General features: G+C 49.9%; 1 protein-coding gene across 1 annotated transcript in view; it reads right to left on the reverse strand.

Moving 5' to 3' along the window:
- Positions 1-22069, reverse strand: part of LOC135811752 (helicase ARIP4-like) — a 31831-nt gene extending 9762 nt beyond the window's left edge. Inside the window, exons 1-14 of the mRNA XM_065324994.1 lie at positions 20836-22069; positions 17973-18089; positions 16310-16634; positions 15035-15213; positions 13733-13925; positions 12483-12760; positions 8582-8646; positions 8010-8178; positions 3180-3236; positions 2651-2734; positions 1582-1712; positions 1130-1227; positions 798-897; positions 289-384 (exon numbers count right to left, since the gene is read on the reverse strand). Of these exons, the coding sequence (XP_065181066.1) occupies positions 289-384; positions 798-897; positions 1130-1227; positions 1582-1712; positions 2651-2734; positions 3180-3236; positions 8010-8178; positions 8582-8646; positions 12483-12760; positions 13733-13925; positions 15035-15213; positions 16310-16634; positions 17973-18089; positions 20836-21882 (2939 nt within the window). The 5' untranslated portion in view covers positions 21883-22069. The remainder of the gene's footprint in view (positions 1-288; positions 385-797; positions 898-1129; positions 1228-1581; positions 1713-2650; positions 2735-3179; positions 3237-8009; positions 8179-8581; positions 8647-12482; positions 12761-13732; positions 13926-15034; positions 15214-16309; positions 16635-17972; positions 18090-20835) is intronic.
- Positions 22070-23308: the final 1239 nt, after the last annotated feature.

The raw sequence follows: 23308 nt of genomic DNA on the forward strand, positions 1-23308 counted from the left end.
CAGTGGAATACAAACGGCTTCACAAACATACCGTAAGCAAACGCATGTGCATCACACACACACACACACACACACACACACACACACACACACACACACACACACACACACACACACACACACACACACACACACACACACACACACACACACACACACACACACACACACACACACACACACACACACACACACACACACACACACACACACACACACACACACACACACACACACACACACACACACACACACACACACACACACACACACACACACGTTACAAACCTGCATATGGCCTGGGCGTCGTGACAAGGATTCCAGGACACATCGACAATCACCACGCGATTGGCTGCAACAAGGTTGATACCTAATGAACCAGCTCTGCAAACAACACACAGCGGAACAAAAACACGATGGAAACTTAGTACATGGACCCTGTCACATACACCCAACCAATCTCCACTGTACTCGGGGGCGGAGCCGATGAGAATTCTAAAAACAACTCTAGGATAGAGGAGGGAAGGAGAGAGAGAGAGAGAGAGAGAAATCCTAATGAGTACCCCCCCCCCCCCTCCCCACTGCACTTCACATCTTTCGCATCAGGTAGAGCCGTAAACTTCCCTCCAGCACGTTTCAAAAGTCCAGACCTCTAGATTTGCATTCTCAACTTCGCAGTGGTGTTAAAAACTAAGATTTTTGAACTCGGGCAAATGTAGTGAATTGAGGGAAATAAATTCAGAATACTTGCACCGTTACAATTTGCAACTAAAAAGTGCAGGTGGTGCAACACTCACCGAGTGGACAAGAGAAACAGACGTATTCTTGTGCTGGCCGGATGATTGAATGCATTGATCATTCGTTCCCTCTCGGCGGACGGGGTAGACCCATCTAGTCCTGTCAAGAGAGAGAGAGAGAGAGAGAGAGAGAGAGAGAGAGAGAGAGAGAGGCAGAGAGACACAGAGAAAGAGAAAGAATGAGCACAACAGCCTGACAGAACAACAACACATGCACAGGACTGCCACACTGTCAGCCAATGGATACTGCCATGGACATGATACAGCACACACCACAAGCACAGCCCACACTACCTTTGCAAAGGCAAAGACAAGTCACAAGCTTAGCTTACTTAGGTAGGAGACATTCTTCTTCCATTTCTCCGTAGTGCCCGGAATTTGAGAGCACGACAGAAAGTCCTCAAGCAGTGATAACGTTGTCAGACTTTGGCTGGAGAGCAGGGCAAGAGGAAATGGCACATGATCAGGTACACAAACCCACACACATTCGAACGCGCACGCACGCGCACACACACACACATCGGCAGTATAATCAACTTGGGAATGTCAACAATGGGCTGCACTGATCAGTGATCACACCTCCGTCCAATGAGTCAAACAAATGCATACCCAAAACTCACAATCCTCTATCCATCTCAGTCAGACGATCAGTAACACAGTAATACAGTCAGTGAGTCAGCCAGCCATCCATCCATCCAGCCAGCCAGCCAGCCATCCATCCATCCATCCAGCCAGCCAGCCAGCCAGCCAGCATGTCTGCATCTTGCCTTAGTCATTAGCTCACCTGAACACTAGCAGCTTGTCGCCTGCGAGAACGGACAGGTTAATCATCTGCAGCAGGATCTCAAACTTGCTACCGTGAGACTCGCTGCCCGGACCATACGTCTCACCAAACACTTTCTTGAACGCCGGTGCCTACACATAGTATACAACGTAGCATACAACACAACACAGGCAAAGAAACACAGCAGAGCATGAGAATGACCCGGCCGAACGTAGTTGGGCACAGATCTATTTTCACTGCATAAAAAATCTCACTGTTTGTGTTGCAGTTATAATGACTGTCCACATATTTTGTGTACAGTGATATTGTATGCCAGAGAAGAGGTTGCCAGAGAGTGGCCAGGGTGGGACCCTTCCAAACAAGAACATTTAATAACTCAGTCTCAGCACACACACGCGCGCACGGACACACACAGCCACACGCGGACACACACAGGCCACACACACAGGCCACACACATGCACCCCCCCCCCCCCACAAACACACAATGGTCTCTGTGCTGTAAAAACATTAATTTCTTCATCAACTTTCCAGGCCTGGCCCATCATCACGGTGTTCCCCTATAGACTGAGCGTGTACTTGGCTGCAGCAGAGTAAACAAGGTCTTAGAAACCTGAAGAACCTGAAGGTATACAATATAAATTTCCAATAGTAAAGCATACACTATTGTTGGGCGCCGAAGAGCTGGGGGGGGGGGGGGTCAGGGTTCCAGCCTAGCCCGTTCTTAACACAACCGTTTCGCTCTTATTCAATGGTGTACAGTCTTACATGTAACGTTACATTTATGCAGAGCTATACGTCTGAGTGTACATTTAGTGTACATTACGGTTTCCGTTCTCATCTGCAAAACATCCAGCCTAGACCGTTCTTAACAAAATGGTGAAATTCTAGCCTGGCCGTTCTTCGGCGCCTGACAGTACTGTTTGCATGAACATGCCAAGCTGGGTTGGAGTACCCGATGTTCGCGGCACGCGAGTTCACTGCTGGGGCATTGCTACCATGTCGGATCAAATGCAGCATCACACTTTGTCGCATGAACAAGACAAATTCAATACGAGCCATGAACGTACCCATGAGGTGATGTACGCCGAATCTTTCTTGGTCTTCGAGCCGCCGCTTGACGATAGATCGACGTCCATGTCATCCAGAATGCCCTGAGAAAGAAAGAGAGCAAGGACAGTTGCGCCCGGTGAAATCCGACCCAACGGGGCAAAACTGACGCCCTGGACCAGTTCCGATAATGTCACTGTACTTGCACAGGTGTGCGTCCAGCTGCATTCGTACCACGTCCACGGCGGATGTCAAAGGCCGTGCAAGTTAAGGGCGCCAAATACACACTCTGGGTCGGATATCCCGCGCGCGCTACTATACACGTCGTATCAAGAACGTTTCCTGTAAATCCAGAATATCTTGGTTCCATTTACGTAACGAGTACAATGTAACAAGAAGGCAACTGCTGATTCAAGTAAGCTCTTTCATGCCATCCCTTCTCAAATCAATGCATGGAAATAATAATGCTTAGCACAACAACGAACAACCAAGGAAACCAATGAAAACTAACATACATCACAGTACAGGCAAACACAGCATTCCACTCACCGATTTAGAGTTCTTGCCCGAGACAACCGAGTGCAGTACATCCGGGTGGTTCCAGACCTGGGCGACACGGGCAGACATTGGGTACCAATAGGATACCAACACAGCAACATGGTCTGAACTATCTGCTCGGAGCACCTACTGTAGAAGCAGAAACATCCGAATGGAATTTATTCCCGTAGCTATGCAAAAGACGTTACTTCAGTAATGTCTGGCGCTAGCCAGGGTCCACACAGCTTTAATTCCGTGTTTGCGTGTTTGTGCCGTCGCATGCCTGGCGCTATCCCGCACCTGTCCCGTACCGTACCATCAAAGACAGCTGGCCACAATATTCAAATAGGGCTTTCAAATGCAAGATCATAACGTGAAGCAACTTGGAAGAATGAGTATGTATGCGAAGTGTATCGGGGGAATGCATGCAGGGCGATAGTGCGCACTAGTGCGGGTTCGAATCCTAGGTCATGTCTTTAAAAAATAGGAGAAATGAAAAATTCCTAACATTTTTGCAATGCAATGATGTAGCCAATCAATGGAAAAAAACATTTCCTTCAGTTCTAATAACAAGCATGATGAGCTAGGCAAAAAAGCATAGCGTAGGGCCCTGAGCTTCCAAGCTCTCTCGTTTCCGTCTTTTTCGTCCAAGGAGTTTTCGGACTAAATTACATGCCGGACTGAAGTCGATGTGTCCAGCTTTTCAATACGATCTATGGTCCGTGGACTAAATTGGGAAAGGTTCAACCGGACGGACTCCCTTTCTTTGGAGCTGCACTAAATTATTCCCCCGCTAAATGTTCTGCCTGTACAGTAGTACCTCATGGTGAATAGAAAACCGGCTTTCACACACAGATGGTCTTAGTGCTAGCAAGTAGACCGGTTTACAGTGAGACTTGAGCGTTAATTGGGAACTCGTGGCCTGGCACGAGGGTAACATGGATGCAGCTAATGGGATTTCGGTCTTTGACCACTTGGTGGTGGGTCTGATCTACTCACCTACCACCGTTTAGGCGCTGCATCTGCGCCTTGATCCTAGAGGGTGGTGGCGTTCCCACGGTGGATGCGGAAAACTCGGCTTCCAGCCGAGTCTCACGCGAACCGTGATTTTTTTAAAATTTTGAGCGCAATGTGTCTCCAAGTCAATGGACATTAATATTAAAGGGGAAGTTCACCCTAAAATCAAAATTTCACAGTTTGTAGATTTCGAGGCGCTGAGTTCGGTGGTGAAGGTCCCATCGCCGTGCGATACGCCGTTCTGGAGATATTTGAATTCGAAATTTACCATGACGTCATGCAGCCGGCGCACACCCTGTGACGTCAAAGAGATACAGGTTCCCGGTCTGCTTGCTTGTTGTGAGCAAGAAAGAGTGGCGTTTGTGGAGTTTCTTTCTTGCGACATGAACAGTTTCAGCCACGATGCCAGTTTGCTGTGCTGTCAGCTGCTCTAACCAGTCTGGCAAGCCCCCTGGGACCACGGTGCATCGTATTCCCCGGGATAAAGCTCTCCGAGCGAAATGGGTCGCAGCGATTCTCCGCGAGAATTTGCCACCTAAGTTTGAGGAGAGTTCTGTAATTTGTTCGGCACATTTTGAAGAGGATGCCTTCCAGAGGAACTTGCAGGGAGAGCTTTTGGGTGAAACGTGCTGCCGAAAGCTGAACGCAGACGCTGTGCCATCGATTTTCCCGGACAGGCCTCCCCCAGTGAAGCGAAGGATCTGTACGTCTGGAGAAGTTCCTCTTGCGGCTTGAAAGCGTCGGCAGTAAACTCGTAACCGCTGGTCCCAATGTCTGCAATTTCGACTGCAGGATCCTCTTCGAAAAGCTGGACGGTCACCTCCAGCGATTCCTGGATGTTATGGTTGGTGTTGTGGTCGCTATGAAGGCTGAGTACGCTGGATGTAAGTCATACCGCCAGGAAGACCTGCTTGTGCAATCCGTCGAGCAGTGGTATGATGCCCATAATGCTGCTGCAGACGTGAACGCCTTGCCTGCGCTGATAGCCAAGGTAGCGGACCGGCCCAAGTGGATCCGCCGTGGAGCCACTATGCAGTCCGCATACGACGTGCATGCCTCCACTCGGCAGTGCAAACAAGTGGCAGACTCCAACAAACATTTGAAGTGCTGGCCGTCCGAAGCTTACTTTTTGTTTTGACCACTTCAAGTTCGCCTTTTCGTCTTCCCGTCTGAGATCAGCATCATTTTCTTCGCCACTTGGCCAGTGGTGGGCGAAGGAGTGATGGCGAAGTATCGCGGTAAGTTCGTCAAGAAAAAGACCCACTCTGTGGGTGGGTTTCTTTTCAGCGACTGTCGCTCGTGGCAATACGGTGACCAGGAAGAACAGAGATAAGTGACCCTGGAAGTCGGTGTGCGGTGTAGAACGATGGAGTGCGGCACAACATGTCAGCGTCCGCATCGACCACATTACCGCCGGTGACATCCACCACACGATGTTCATGTGCAATGCCGAACAGCCTACGCTAGATACCTATGAGCACGGGCAGACGAGATGCTTTGGCTGGCATCATCGCACCTATGGACGCAGCCACGAGCCGCTGGACGCGGCAGTGCCTTGGGCCAGCCAGCATTGGCAAGCCGGTGGTGTCATTCACATGTCACTGGGCTGCAGCAGTAACACGCTAGTCGGTTGTCATGAGCGTACCGGGTCAACCGTGCAGACACTAACCAACGTCACTAGAAAATGCACGATCACCCCCTTGACATTGTGCATCTTCAGATTTCTTGAAGTATAAGGATCCCAGAACTGGAATAAAAACAGGATGTCCATGACCGAAGAACGGCACCGTACACTAACGCGTACAGTGCGATTGCGCGTATTTGCGATGTTTTGTCTAAAAAAAGAATTATTTCTCTGCAAGGTGAAGCAACAGGTAAGCTCACTTGCCGAAATGCCTTCCCCGCAAGCAGCGACTTCCAAGTGAAACAAGACAACTAGAGAGCAGTACTTCCTTCAGTACTCGAAGGCTCCACGGCAGCCGATCAATCATCTCTCCAACACCTTCACAATCACGGTCTTCCACTGCAATAGGCCGTCGAAGTCTGACGTCACAGCTTCTTGACAACTCAAAGATACTTGGCCAAGTGGTGACAAGCAAAAGTCGCGTCACCGGCACTTGTCGTGTTTCCAGTGGCAGCAGCATGCAGTGAATACAGCTACAGCATCATTTTGACTGAGGAGAGCGCGAGAGCGAGACTATTTATTTCAAATAAACTGCTACTTGTCGCCGAGTTTGTAGTTTTCGCTTAGTAGAGAAGGAGAAGCCGTAGCTGATTTGTTTGCTTACCCACTGCTGTACCTGTACTGTCGTACAGCTTTACATGTAGTTACAGGCCAAGAAACAATGATAACAATGATGACAATGATGGGTGTCTCCGTTATTTATATCGCAGCGAATGCTGATTTCTTTTAGTTCTGAGACCAACCAACTCTGGGCTCGTTTCCTTGTCCAGCGGCAAGCGAAACTCAGAACTCCTATCTATCAGGCGCTGGTGAACACTCAGCAGGAAAACAATGCATGATGGCTTGAGAGCGAAGCAGAAACTTCTTGAAGTAAAACGAGCGCGCCCCAGTCAAAGTGACGCCGTGACCGTTGGAAACACGACAAGTGCAGGTGACGCGACTTTTGCTTGTCACCACTTGGCCTTGTAACTACGTGTAACTACGAGTTTTCAGGCTGCGTGACGTCACATAGGCACTTAGACAGCCTATTGCAATAGTTCGTCTGGGCGAGGAACAATGTGAAAAGCAAACACGACACCATGCGTCGGATATACGGCGCACTTTGCAGACTTCCATTAATAGCAAGGGCTTCATCAATACTTCCTTATGAAACCCCAAGGGCAAACACTTGGAGACTAACGAGAGAGCTTGGAAGCTCAGGGCCCTACGCTATGCTTTTTTGCATAGGGAAACATAGGGATGATAATTTTGTTTTTAAAGACATAACCTGCATGGGATTCGAACCCGCACTATCGTTCTCGAGCCGACGGGATGTCTGTCCTGACGTTTCCTGGGACCGGCGCTGACTCTGCCGATCACGGGCGTTCTGGAGTCGACGGGATCTCTTTTCCGACGTTTCCTGTGACCGGCGCTGAATCGCCCATTCACGCTTACATGTATTTTGGAGACGACGGGATCTCTCTTCCAAAGTATGTTTTTGCTGACGCATCCTATCACCTATTCGGCAACTAACGTCCCTTCTAATTTCATTCCCTCCTTGTCTCCCTATTTCTTTCCAAATCTCCCCATACCTAGGGAATCGTATACATAATACGACGAATACTGTTGCCAGCTGTTTGCGGCCAGCTGTGTTTGATGGTACGGGACAGATATGGGAGCCAACAAATATTGTGGCCAGCTGTTTGTGGCCAGCAGTGTTTGATGGTACGGTACGGGACAGATACGGGATAGCTCCAGGCGTGACACAAACAAACAAACAAACACCAAATTAAAGCTGTGTGGACCCTGGCTAGCGCCAGACGTTACTGAAGTAACGTCTTCTGCATAGCTACGGGAATTAAATTTATTCCATTGCAGTGCAAGACCGTGGTTGTGAATGTTTTGGAGAGATAGAGAGTAGAACCTTTGAAAAATTCCTAAAAAACATGCAATTTCTGCCCAAAATCGATAAATACATTCACCCCTAAAAACAAACCCGCTCCAAACAGCCTTATCATGCTGGTGACCCTACCTAACTATCATAAAAAGAGTTTCTTGGGATACAAGGGAGCACATCCACAAAAAAGAGGATGTTTATGAAGAAAAAGTTAACCGCCATATGCCCCAATGCCAGTAGCTCTAAGAAGGGTATTGCAACTCACCTTGCAGCACATGGAGAAGGCTTTGATTGGGTTGACGCTGTTGTTGCCTTCCGACTGCAGTAGATCAGCCAGGGTAGCGTAGAGACGCGTCTGCACGGGCGAAAGGCGCACTGACAGCACCCACTCGTGTATCGTCGGCAGAGACTTGGTCAGGATACGCTGATCGCGTCTGCGTGTTCACGCGTGCGAGAACGCGTGCATGCGTTGGGAAAGCGAGAACAATAATACACTAGAATTACTGATGTTTTTGTCATTCATGACCCTGATGATGGGCCAAGCCCGAAAATTTGGTGTAATGTTAATTTTAATTTTAGTTTGAATCGCAGTGAAAAGACCGTTTTTGGAGTTGAGAAGTGAAGTCTAAATGTGTAAGTGGCTGTGTTGGAGTTTGCGGACAATAAGAAAATAATTACTGAGCATGGGAAGAAGATCAGGTTGTCTCCATCGCTCTGTCTGTCTGTCTGTCTCACATGTACCCTGCTCACTCCCTCCGCACACACACACATGCCCACACTCCTGCCGTGTCCATGCACTAACGACTGTGCGCCGACTGTGTTGCGTGCATGGCTCACCTCTGAACAAAGCCCTCCAGCAGTGTATGGAGAATGTGCGTGCGCTGGCGCATCAGCACGATGTCCTGCCAGTAGGAAAAGGCACAAATGCACATACACACACACACACACATGTACACACACACACACACACATGCACACACACAGACACACACATGCACACACACACAATGCATATATACAAACGCAATACACATACAAACATAGTATGTGACGCACTGGTCCAGGACAGTGGAAACAACATGGCTGACATCACGTGATGCACTGGTCCAGGACAGTGGAAACAACATGGCTGACATCACGTGATGCACTGGTCCAGGACAGTGGAAACAACATGGCTGACATCACGTGATGCACTGGTCCAGGACAGTGGAAACAACATGGCTGACATCACGTGATGCACTGGTCCAGGACAGTGGAAACAACATGGCTGACATCACGTGATGCACTGGTCCAGGACAGTGGAAACAACATGGCTGACATCACGTGATGCACTGGTCCAGGACAGTGGAAACAACATGGCTGACATCACGTGATGCACTGGTCCAGGACAGTGGAAACAACATGGCTGACATCACGTGATGCACTGGTCCAGGACAGTGGAAACAACATGGCTGACATCACGTGATGCACTGGTCCAGGACAGTGGAAACAACATGGCTGACATCACGTGATGCACTGGTCCAGGACAGTGGAAACAACATGGCTGACATCACGTGACGCACTGGTCCAGGACAGTGGAAACAACATGGCTGACATCACGTGATGCACTGGTCCAGGACAGTGGAAACAACATGGCTGACATCACGTGATGCACTGGTCCAGGACAGTGGAAACAACATGGCTGACATCACGTGATGCACTGGTCCAGGACAGTGGAAACAACATGGCTGACATCACGTGATGCACTGGTCCAGGACAGTGGAAACAACATGGCTGACATCACGTGATGCACTGGTCCAGGACAGTGGAAACAACATGGCTGACATCACGTGATGCACTGGTCCAGGACAGTGGAAACAACATGGCTGACATCACGTGACGCACTGGTCCAGGACAGTGGAAACAACATGGCTGACATCACGTGATGCACTGGTCCAGGACAGTGGACACAACATGGCTGACATCACGTGATGCACTGGTCCAGGACAGTGGAAACAACATGGCTGACATCACGTGATGCACTGGTCCAGGACAGTGGAAACAACATGGCTGACATCACGTGATGCACTGGTCCAGGACAGTGGACACAACATGGCTGACATCACGTGACGCACTGGTCCAGGACAGTGGAAACAACATGGCTGACATCACGTGATGCACTGGTCCAGGACCATGTAACAACATGGCTGACATCACGTGATGCACTGGTCCAGGACAGTGGACACAACATGGCTGACATCACGTGATGCACTGGTCCAGGACAGTGGACACAACATGGCTGACATCACGTGATGCACTGGTCCAGGACAATGTAACAACATGGCTGATAGTGACATCATGTGACACACTGGTCCAATGGAACCTACTAGAATCTGTACATGGCCATGTGATAGGCATGAAGCAGCGGCATAGCCATGCGGCTTTAGACGCAGGTGATGTGAATACCGTGCAAAATACCGTGCAGTCATTACACGCATACACCTTAGTAGACCAGCACAGACCTGAATACGCATACGCGCACCAAGGGGAATCATGAATAGAGAGGTTAAGATGCACATTATTTCTGATGTGAAGCGAAGTTTCAGCTCGCGCTATTCGGCTCGCGTGCTGGAAAACAACGCGAGTGACCTGCAGCTCACGTCGAAATTTGGAGTTTTACGCCAAATTTGACGTGAACTTGTGCGTTACGTCAGAAATAACGTTTCTCTGTCCACCCTGCACTCACTCGTTGCGCACACATCCGCACACTCACTCATACGTGTACACCACTATTGAACACGTGAACACTGCCAGTGGGGGCCACCACAGCACAGCGCCCCAACTTATTGTCTTTGCACACAATTCCGCGGTCATGACTATACAGAACCATTGCCTAGTCTAACCAAAAAATCCAGCTACGTACAACCAGAAAACCACGCCCGACCATTATGCATCCGCACACTCTAGAATAATCAAATCACTAGAATAATCAAAGCGATGATGTATGAAATTACATGATGATTACTGGGGTGGGTGGGTGGGCACTCTCACTCAACTCTCCGCACAAAGACAAAAGAGGCCGACCCTGCACTCGTCACCTCCTTTTATCCCACACCGTGCTCCCTCGTACCCGTTCCCGGGTGGACAGAGAACACTACTTCTCTGCTAATTCTTATACTGTGACGTCAACCGCAGAGAAGTGACATGCATCTTAACCTCTCTATTATCGTCAGAGCACTTGCTTCACATCTCCCTGCACCTCTCTAATACTTACGATAAGACCATTGGGCAGTGCCTAGTAGGAAAGGTACAGTATGAGTAACGCCATGTGAGTACACTGGACCAGCAATGCACTGCGGAACACCCCACAACACCATGCCCAAGCGGCCGTGCAGGGTGTTGGCAAGAGTACATAACCCCCCAGAGTGTGCAACGCCGATCCAGCTCTGCACAGGGTCTTGGTCGAGCGGAATCGGATCTTCTGATGTCATGCGTACATTACACACCAGCGCAAGGCCGGTCTCGAGGCAGGGCACCATTGTTTTTGATCCGAGAGTACCCGCGACTCCCCGGGTTCCCCTCAGATGTGTACGGTATTATGACGCAAAGATCCGATTCCGCTCGACCAAGACCCTATGCAGAGCTGGATCAGGCGTTGCACACTCTGGGGGGTTATGTACTCTTGGTGTTAGTGATACATGTACAAGCTAGGTCATTACAAAATGCGACTACAGTACAGTCGGGTGCCGGAGAAAGAACAAACAGGCTAGGACATCACCAAGCATATACCCGGTGACTCAACTGTGCATGGACTGTATGTAGTACAGTCAAACCTCACTTAACCGCACACACCCGTTTTCCACAAAAATATCCGGATAGGCGAGGGAACCGGATAATCGAACACACATACTGTACGTATGCATGATATATGTATGCTGTACATCGGTAACCAAATATTTTTTTCCGGATGGCGAGGGATCCGGATAAAAGAGGAGCGGATAAGCGAAGTCTGACTGTAGTACCAGTGTCTGCTCCAGCGCCGGGTGAGCCGGGTAATCCACCCGGTTGGGCGGCGCTTGAACCCGGTTGAAAATATAGTACCGGGTCACCTGTGAGTACCCGGTTGGTACTTTACACTTTCGAACTAGTTACTTTGAAAGGACTGACTACATCATACATGGCTTGTATCAAGCAGGGAGTAGTAGGGTATTGTACTACTCCCTGGTATCAAGAGTACATACCCCCCCCCTTGCTTGTATGTGTCAGATACTTCTTCTTCTTTCGTAATTTTCTAATTCCTGTCCTCTCTTTTCTAAATGCGGCTTATCCATTCGCCTTTATATCATTGGGCGTAGTTCCCGTTTATTGTCCGAATTAAAATAAACCAACCAACCAGTTAAAGTATGTGACTCGGCTGGTGAGACAGCGCCAGGTACATGTACATGTGTACCCGGCTACGACCCGGTTGCTATGGTTGCGCCAGGTACACGTGTACCCGGCTGTCCTACAATCCTAGAGCAGACACTGAGTACATGAAAAGTAAGAAGCGGCCTACAAGGCTGACCCCCAGTTCTTCAGCGCCCGAGAGTGCAGCATGCAATGGCACCTTACCGAGGTAGTGCTGACATACAGCAATATTATACACTATGGCTCAGCTGCGCATAGACTGTAGTACATGAAAAATAAGAAACGGCCTAGGCTACGAGGCTGACCCCCAGTTCTTCAGTACCTGACAGTACAGCATACAACGGCACCTTACCGAGGTAGTGCTGTCAACGCACTGGCCGTTGAGAATGGGCCGCTCAAACATGTTGCTGAAGTCCTTCTGCGTTCCGAGGTAGCGCGGCCGCACAAAGTCCACCATGCAGAAGTACTCGACCAGGTTATTCTGCAGCGGATAGCCGGTGAGCACGACGCGACGCTTGGTCCGGATCTGCTGCAGCGCCTGGGAGACGGCCGCCGAGTTGTTCTTGATGCGGTGGCCCTCGTCACACACCACCAGATCAGGGCCGGGCCGACTCAGTGCTCCTTGCAAGCCTTGAGAGAGAGAGAGAGAGAGAGAGAGAGAGAGAGAGAGAGAGAGAGAGAGAGAGAGAGAGAGAGAGAGAGAGAGAGAGAGAGAGAGAGAGAGACAGAGGGAGAGAGAGGGAGAGGGAGAGAGAGAGGAGAGAGAGAGAGAGACAGCAAAACCAGAAGAAAATTAAAAATAGAAAAGTTGTAACAAAGGAAAGGACCAAGGAACTACAAGTTACGCTATATTATAAATAGGGAGGTTTAGTCCCACGTAATCCGTGGGTACTTTACGTGTGTGTACCACGTGATACTCAGTGACCCACGTACAGACGTTTTCTGATCCATGACATACCGTGTATGGAAGCTCACCCACGTTCCGCCAGAACGTGGGTGAAAATCAGAATGGAGCCCATTGTGCGAGCTGTTAGGGTGCTCAGCTGAAGAAGTTTCCGAAGCACGAAATCAAAATATTGGATGAGCTTCTTAGGCCCGGGTAGCTTCGTCTTTGACCAGGTTTGGGCCTTTCGCTTGATGCTTTTGTTTGTGACTAAACACAACATTGCAACGTGGGTGCCCTTCATCCACTTTACGTGGATCACCCACGTACGCGTTTCCGTTACGTGGGAACTAAACCTCCCTAATGTCCACTAACACCACCAGTTACAATGTACTTGACAATCAGCTCATGCGATAATATTATACGACACTGACCGACGGTACTGACGTTCTACAACTAACTGCCAATCAGCTCTAGCATGTCTTGGATGCGCACTCCAACAGCGAGAGAAAATTTCGAAAATCTTAATCAGCCGAGCAATAGACTGCGTAATAACGGCTTAGTGGCATCTGTACACATTTTTTGGCTGAAATGGATGCCTTTTGGTGATATATAGATAGAGAGAGAGGGGTAGAGGGAGAGAGGGAGAGAGACCTCAGCTTACACACACAATTACCCCCCCCCCCCCCCAACACACACACACACATGCACCAGCGTACCTCTGAGCAACTCAGTCTTTCTGTCCTCTTCGTCGACGTCGATTACACAGCAATCAACGTCACCCGACGATGATGATGACGTCGATACAATGGTAGCTGTGCCAGTGGTGGTGGTGAAGGATGACGCAGAGGCAGCTACTTTTTTCTTGCCCTTGCTACGGCCATTCTCCAGCTTGGCAAGCTTCTGACGACCCTGTGGGATGAGTAAACACAAAGCATCAGTTGTTACAATGGCGCTAGGGGAGGCACTGAACAAGAAAGGAGCGACACTCAGCTCATAAGAAACCACTGCCATAATAGTACACGGAAACTTGGTTTCGAGGATACTGTAAAACACGATATTTTCGGTGTAACTTTAATTTCGGTAATTTCTGTAGAGAAAACAAGCACCTAAATTTAGATTACACCTAAAAGGCACTAGAGTATGCACTGTATGTGAAGGGAATGCTGGTCACCTAATTCTAAATTACACCTGAAACCTGGCAGGTCCCCGACACCTAAAATTACATGTTTTACACTAGCTCAGCTGGCACAGCTGCAAGAGCTAGCATGTAAGCTGAAGCATTGCAGAGCACCCGGCGAGCCTAATGCCTAATCTCCATCGCAGCAGTTCTCTCAGTTTGGTGGTTGTCCTAAACAGCGTTTTGCTGCAGCACGAGGTTGGGCTGTAAAGTGGTGCATACAAGTACCACAGCATAGCGTGTACTGACCGACAATCACATTGGCACATTGACTCTTTCCATCACAAGTCATTACGCTGATGCTTTGAACTACATGCAACACATTGACTTCATACACCTATCCTTCCAAAACGACACAACGATAGACGGACAGCCAGCTAGCCAGCCACAAGACGGAATTTTGAAAATTCCTGATGGGATCAAGTACAGATTCGTTTGTCATTGCCATGGTCACAAACTAACTCTCGAGTCAGTAAGTCAGTCAGTCAGTCAGTCAGTCAGTCAGTCAGTCAGTCAATCTGTCTCTTTATAAGCAAAGGCTTGGTTCTCCAGGCGATTGCACACCAGCAAAGGTCGAGCTAATCAGTCGCCAGCCAGCCAGCAAGCCAGACAAACACCGCCGCCAGCACCACCACTACTACAAACAAACAAGCACATTAGACAACACTACCCCCATACACAACTCACCGCCATGGAGGGTTCTAGCGAGGACAGAGTGCGGTACATCTCATACCCCATCAGCAACACTCCGCCATACAACTCACCGCCATGGAGGGTTCTAGCGAGGACAGAGTGCGGTACATCTCATACCCCATCAACAACACTCCGCCATACAACTCACCGCCATGGAGGGTTCTAGCGAGGACAGAGTGCGGTACATCTCATACCCCATCAGCAACACTCCGCCGGTCTGACTCCACTCGCCGATCTTGGCTGCGCGCGAGGACAGCGAGCGGTCGCCCTCGTTCAGACAGAATATGTTGTAGGACCGGTAGCGCACCTTATTCTCATCCGACCCATCTGAAAACGAGGAAGCCAAACATGCGGCAGAATACGTGTGAAGTATTGGTACTGATATTCAAACACAAAGTAACCACGGAAGCACAGTAACCATGGAAACGCAACAGATACCACATGTACCGTATTTTCCGGAGTACAAGCCGCACCCCCCCCCCCCCATGTTTTTGCCACGAAATACAGACATCTGCCCTATTTATCACCGTTAAAACGATCAACGGAGTATAAGCCGCAACCCCCCCCCCCTTTTTTTGGGTGAATTTTGAATGTTCAAAAGAGTCCGGCTTATACTCCGGAAAATACGGTACATAGAATGATCTGTTGGAGGACGAGGAAGATGAGGAGACCATAGTGTTGTGTGTGTGTGTAAGCTACAGTCCTGCTCAATGAAATCCAGTCGCGGCATTCAAGTTTGCACCTTGCACCATTTCGAATCCCAGTGTTCGCAGGTCTAGGGCTGCGCAACGCCCCGGCGCGTACATGAGTGCATCGACTGGAGTTCATTGAGCAGCGCTGTACATGCAGTGGCATGCATGTGGATGCTAGGGCCAGGCATGCATGTGGATGCTAGGGCCAGGCATGCATGCGGATGCTAGGGCCAGGCATGCATGCGGATGCTAGGGCCAGGCATGCATGCGGATGCTAGGGCCAGGCATGCATGCGGATGCTAGGGCCAGGCATGCATGCGGATGCTAGGGCCAGGCATGCATGCGGATGCTAGGGCCAGGCATGCATGCGGATGCTAGGGCCAGGCATGCATGTGGATGCTAGGGCCAGGCATGCATACAAACTAAGCAGTTCTATGTACAATGTTGCTCATTGAAATCCAGTTGAGTCACTCAAGCACGCGTCGGGCGTTGCGCAGCCCTAGACCTGCGAACACTGGGCTGCGAAGTGGTGCAAGGCGCAAACTTGACACACGCGACCGGATTTCATTGACCAGCACTGTATACCCCGTACAACACAAGAAAAGGCACCTGGGTCGATACGCTATCTTGAAAGTCCGCCGGGCGCATGCATTCAAAGCAGGATTACACAAAGCAGGTTTTCACACAAGAAAGCGAAGTATTTGTAGATGAGGCAACAGCAAGGAACCAACCTGCCAGCGAGGGGGCCGACATTTGCGATTCGCCATCCTCCTCATCCGACGGCACCTCCACGTCTTCCGTTATCGGCTCCACCTTTGGCACGGCGATCGGTGCTGGAATAGCCGACGACGGCGTCGTCGCCGCGGGGAATAATGATGTCGCCGTGGCGGCTGCTGTTGCCGCCGGTGACGGTGACGGCGGTGCCAGCTTGATCGGCTTGGCGGGCGCCCACTTGTTGAACTCTGCCACCCAGTTCTGCAGGGTGTTGATTGGCACGATGCAGAGCACCGTCTGTGCAGGTGTGTGCCGCAGGAATACGTCGATGAATGCGATCATCTGTGGGGGCGCAAGCAGCAAAAGAAAAAAAAGAATACTCTTGTAAAAGAGGATAATTATAATACTGTACATAGCAAGACGGAGCCACGGGTGTGTGTGTGTTATCCCCGGTAGCCTAGTGGGTAGGGACCTGTCCCGGAAAGACAGGGGTGCTGGCTTTGAATCCCGCTCGTGGATCCTTCTTTTGCAACATGCACAAACAGAGAAACTCGCCGGGAATTTGATCTGGCCCACAAAATTCCAGACTAACTAAAAGACTAAATTAGTCGAAGGTTCGAGGGACTTCTCGTGCGCTGTGGATGGCAGTCGTGTCAAGTCAAGTTGGTAGAAAGGCGCAAGCTCCAGTGTCGGGCGCAAACACTTTCCTATAAATTTCATTCGGGACTAAAGCGGGATTCACAGAAGCTTTTTTGCGATGCGACACGCGATGCGAACTCGCGAAATACCATTCACAGAAGAAGTCAGCGATGCGACAACATCTTGCTGATTTGGCTACGTCACCATGATATTCACGCGGTTTGATACAACTTGTACCAATTTATAGGCAACTCTTGAACCTTTGTACAACTTTGCTGTAGAAAAGGTCAAAATCGTACGCCAAATCGCTTGTCGCATCGTATCGCATCGCAAAAGTTGAGCCAAGCTCAACTTCTGCGATGGCCTGCGATGGCCCAGTTGCGGCAGTGGCGTGGAGTGCGACATGGCTGCGATTTGGGGTTTTCCCGGTTTCGCGTCTGTCGCATCGCGTGTCGCATCGCAAAAAATCTTCTGTGAATCCCGCTTACGAGTCAATTTGTTTACCATTTCAATGCGGTTCAAGATCCACGGACAAAATTTCAACCACACAAACTGCCTTTCTTTGGAGCCGGACAAAGTAGTTATTCACCGATTAATTTGTCTACATGTACAATATGACAATACCACACCGCATAGCGAACGCGAACAGTGGACTAAGGCAGTCGGCTCCTGCTGCTATTCTACAGTACTGCAGCTGTTGATCACTGACATCCGCGCATCGTGGACTGGGTAACGCAGGGCGCCATGCCGCCGCCCTGGGCCTGATGGCACTGAAATATGCCTTGGTACAGGGTGACGTGAAATTATTTCCCACGTTAAGGTTGTATTGAGGCATGACTGCACCACAAATTTTCACACACACACACACACACACACACACACACACACACACACACACACACACACACACGCATGCTAGAATACAGTGAATATTGAAGAGCTTCGCAGCGAAGACACCCAGCCGCGTGACTGACAAGCCACTACAAGCAGTCAAATGTGGCAATCACGTCTGACTTTCCCGGACACGGATTCAGACCTCACCTGTAACGTTTTACCAAGGCCCATGCTGTGAGCGAGAATGCAACCGAAGCCACGCGACTTGCTGTACTCCGATACTCGCTCGACCAGGTTGTCAAACAGAAAGCGAACACCGTCGATCTGTGAGTGAGCAGCAGGAGCACAAACAGCAGAAGTCAACAGGTTATAGCAGAGTAGTAGTATTTATAATTATACTAGGGAAATCCCCACAGACTGATAAATATGGTGGTAAAGACACACCTGGCAATATGGCGGTAAACACACGCCTGCCCAAACACGCTCTCTAGGCTGCAAAGTTCTGGCACAGAGCTCTCCTTCTCACCACCACCACCATCAGTTCGCGCCTGGCGCCTGGTCGATGCATGGCTGGCGGTATCCGGCATAGCAGGCTGGTACATCAAGTAGCTCATAATCCCCACAGGCTGTAAGTCTTTTTACAGGGTACCCTAGGTAAGTGCGTGAAATAGAGTGAAGGAAGACGGTGGCTCCACATTATGCCATTATGTATCGCAAAAGAGGCTGCGTAGAATACGAGTGCCTGCTCACCTTGTTGCGGGCTTTCCCAAGTGCAGTGCTGCTCAACGAAATCCAGTCGCGTCACTCGAGTTTGCGCCCTGCAACATTTCGAAATCCGCAGCCCAGTGTTCGCAGGCCTAGGGCCGCGCAATGCCCGGCGAGAAATTGAGCGACGCAACTGGATTTCACCGAGCAGCGCTGTACTTTCTAACATCATGATTTTCTACTTCCTAGTTCACAGATAAAACCTGTAACTAAAGACCACCGTGACTAGCGACCAGCCTGGTACTACAGTAAAACCTGTAACTAAAGACCACCGTGACTAGCGACCAGCCTGGTACTACAGTAAAACCTGTAACTAAAGACCACCGTGACTAGCGACCAGCCTGGTACTACAGTAAAACCTGTAACTAAAGACCACCGTGACTAGCGACCAGCCTGGTACTACAGTAAAACCTGTAACTAAAGACCACCGTGACTAGCGACCAGCCTGGTACTACAGTAAAACCTGTAACTAAAGACCACCGTGACTAGCGACCAGCCTGGTACTACAGTAAAACCTGTAACTAAAGACCACCGTGACTAGCGACCAGCCTGGCACTACAGTAAAACCTGTAACTAAAGACCACCGTGGCTAGTGACCAGCCTGGTACTACAGACCACCACTTCACCAGGCACGGACGGTCTCACATTCATATAATATATTATGGTTGTGCGGTGCAAACCTCTAACTAAGGACCACCTGGCACTAAAGACTGCTTTCTCTGGCCCCAAGGGGTGGTCGGTAGTCACAAGTTTTACTGTACGTAATGAGCACTGAAGAATGAATTAAAGACTCCAGTGCAGTTGAACTCATAGTCGACTCATATGACGGTAATCACTTGATCTTCGTAGTCTTCAATTCATTATGATCCCCGGACCTACTGGGGGGGGGGGGGGTGCACCCAGTGTGCTGACAGTGCTCAACACCGCGGAGGCAGGGCGTAATACATAGAACAACACGGGTAAACAAGGCTAGTTACGCAATCATCTGTTGCCTGATGATTGCGTAAGCATGAAACTCAGAGTAGCGACAACCTGGCCTTGCTTGACCTTGTTGTTCTGTGATCCCCAGAACTACACATACATGTACATTCATATATCTGAATAGGCGACGAGGAGACAATACCCGCATAGCTTCTGTTGTGAGACGACTTTTCCCTGATGATAGTCTCAAGAAAATAGATTACGAACATTAATTTCAACATATTCTCTTTGTTTTTTTTGGGGTAATGTCCGCTTCACTCATACCATGTATCAATCATAATATCTTTTGCCCAGGCAGTCTAGGTAGTGCATGCTACTGGGACAAATCTGTAACGTGCAACATACCTACCAGGTGTTCAGCCTGGTCTACACCGCACAGCTACTGTAAAACATGTAATTTTAGGTGCATTAAAATGTCGGTGCCAGGCACCTGGCAAGTTTCAGGCGTAATGTAGAATTAGGTGACCAGCTTTCCCTTCACGTACAGCGCATACTCTAGTGCCTTCCAGGTGTGATTTAAATATAGGTGCCTGGTTTCTCTACCGAAATCACCGAAACTATAGTTCCCTCGAAAATAACAAGTTTTACAGTATTTGAAGTGGTTTCTTTCTGGCCAGTGAATCCCTACTTTTTGGTCTTTTCCTTCTTCTTTTCCTGTACACACATCACACCACATACTCCGGCATGCACTCGTCGTTGGTAACCACCCAGGAGAGTGAAAGAAAAGTCAGGAGGAGTCTGAGAAAGAGAAGAAAGACGTGTGTGACCATAACCGTCGGGAATCGAACCCACAGCCTCTCGATTGGAAACGGACTGCACACGACACACCATACACACACATTGACCATTTGACCATTTGACGCCCATCGCCGGAGGCGATGATAGCGATGCTACAGCAGAAGCCATAGCAACTTGTGCTGTGATTGCACCATTCAACAGCTTGCAAGGCTGAAGAATTGACCGCCACTATTCAGCCTGGTCTACACCACACAGCTATGAAGTGGCTTTTTCTGGCCAGTGAATCCCTACTTTTTGGTCTTTTTCATTTTTTTCTTCACGCACACACATCACCCCACATACTCCGGCATGTACTGGCTGTTGGTAACCACCCAGGAGAATGAAAGAAAAGTCAGGAGGAGTCTGAGAAAGAGAAGAAAGACGTGTGTGACCATAATCGTTGGGAATCGAACCCGCAACCTATCGATTGGAAATCGCTGCACATACCACTGCACCATATGGGACACACACACACACACACACACACACACACACACACACACACACACACACACACACGCACGCACGCACACACACACACACATACCTGGTGATCTTTCACGGCCCTGGAGATCTGCGGCGCCAGGAAGATCTCATTCTCGTCCTGCCCACGCTTGGGATTCACCAGCACTGCTCCAGTGGCAGTCCTACGTGATATCCTTGGTGCTGCTGCGGCACTAGACTTGCCGCTGCTGCTGCTGGCCGCATTAGCGTAGTCATCGTCGTCGTCATCATCAATCTCGATGACGTGCTGCGGCCGCTGCTTGAGCAAGGCGGGCGGTAGCGTGGGAGGCTGCAGCAGCACTGCAGTGCTGTCGGTGCTGTTGTACAGGGCAGCAGTAGCAGCGCCAGGAGCGGTGGCGTTCAGCCCACCTCTGCCCGCAACGCTGGAAAGCACACCACCGCCACTGCCGCCGCCATCGTCGTTGTAGTCGTCATCGTCGTCGCTGTCCGAATCCAGCGTGATGACCTCGTGCTTGCGCTTGCTGCGACAGTCGATTATTCTCGGCTCGGAGCGTTTTACTTCTCCGGTGGCAGCAGTAGCAGCGGTAGTAGTTGTAGCAACGCTATCGCCTACGCTCGGTGATGATGCTTTTGGTGAAAGCACATCATCACCGAGATTGCTTAGTCGTTTCCTGCGCTCCTCTTCCTCTTGACGCGCCTCCAGGACGTCGGCGGACAGGCTCTCTTCCGCCTTGAGCTTGGCGATGCGGCGACGCTTCTGAGCCGGTTGCGACGGGGCACCCACACCACTGTCACCCGTGTCAAGCATGTTCCACTGGGACTGCGATGCCGACGGCTTCCGTTTGCGCCGCTCAGAGCCGCCGCCGGAGGCCTTGCTCTTTTTCTTCTGGACTATGATGGGCTTTGTGTCAGCTGCAGCAAACTCGTCACCCCGACATTCGGGTAAGAACTCCTCTTCGTCATCTTCGTCCGCACTGGACGAGCTCTGGCCTGCTGATGCTCGCCCAGGAATAGCTGACGATGATGAATTAGTCGGGGAACATACATCCAGATCAGCCGGCTCGTTCTTTACATCAGCAGCATCAGTCGAAGCTTCTTCCATTTTCACAAGACTTTGAGCCAAGGCCATGGCGATTTAGACAACGAAGCTACTCCCAAGCTGATTACGCCTTGCTAAACTATGTACACAGGGTAAGGTGGATATCCAGCCACCTCTAGACATGAACAACAGTGATAGAAAAGCAGAACAGACGAAGAGTAGAGACTGAACACTGTCATTGCTTGTAATTCTCAGCAAGAATTGAAAATGCCTCTAATTTTGATTTGCGTACAATTTTTCTTCCTTTTCGATCAAGTAACAGTTCATCACGTGGTGGTGTACGAGCTGGATCATGAGCTAGCAGTGGAGGCGCGAGTCGCACTGCCTGTACCGTGCAGTAGTAGCGTGCAGTCGACCATGTCGAGTACGAGTCTACGACTACGACCAAGAGTCCATAACCCTAGTAGATCTACCAAGAGTCCATAACGGGTTATGGACTCTTGCTCTACGAGTAGCATAGGTACGAGCGTACCTTGCACATTTTTGTAGCTTGGCACTTGACCTGACAATGAATGAATGATTGTGTTGTGTGAGGCCGACCTCGTCGACCTCGTCTGTTTGCCCCATCTCTCAGTGGCGACTCCAGCCGTCATTGCGTCAAGGCATGCAGCCTTGCAGGGCTACTATTGTACAAAGGATGATAGCAAGAGTCCATTCTCCATAGTCGGGCCAACTAATAGTAATACATGCTGTCCAACCGTTCTGCTTTGAGCAGGACAGTCATGCTTTCCCAAAACATGTGTGTATATTTACATGGGAGACAATTGCCTTTGTATGCATTTTATATAGGTGTCCTGCTTTGGAAAGGTGGCAAGGTTGGACAGACTGCTAATAGTCCCCTGGAGAGTGGTCCGGGGGAGTATGGACTCAGGCTTGATGATAGGGGGTAGACTCCATGGAGTAGGGTAGCCCTACACTGTACACATGCCATGGCTACATCTAGCATCAAGAGTACTTAACCCCCCAGGGGGGGGGGGTTATAATAATACTCTTGCTAGCATGCTAACAATCAGCACTGAGGAGTCTTGGACTTGGTGGTGGTGGTGGTGGTGGTGGTGGTATGTGTGTGTGTGTGTGTGTGTGTGTGTGTGTGTGTGTGTGTGTGTGTGTGTGTGTGTGTGTGTGTGTGTGTGTGTGTGTGTGTGTGTGTGTGTGTGTGTGTGTGTGTGTGTGTGTGTGTGTGTGTGTGTGTGTGTGTGTGTGTGTGTGTGTGTGTGTGTGTGTGTGTGTGTGTGTGTGTGTGTGTGTGTGTGTGTGTGTGTGTGTGTGTGTGTGTGTGTGTGTGTGTGTGTGTGTGTGTGTGTGTGTGTGTGTGTGTGTGTGTGTGTGTGTGTGTGTGTGTGTGTGTGTGTGTGTGTGTGTGTGTGTGTGTGTGTGTGTGTGTGTGTGTGTGTGTGTGTGTGTGTGTGTGTGTGTGTGTGTGTGTGTGTGTGTGTGTGTGTGTGTGTGTGTGTGT

This window comes from Sycon ciliatum, chromosome 3 (assembly GCF_964019385.1).
Source record: "Sycon ciliatum chromosome 3, ocSycCili1.1, whole genome shotgun sequence".
Lineage (NCBI taxonomy): Eukaryota > Metazoa > Porifera > Calcarea > Leucosolenida > Sycettidae > Sycon > Sycon ciliatum.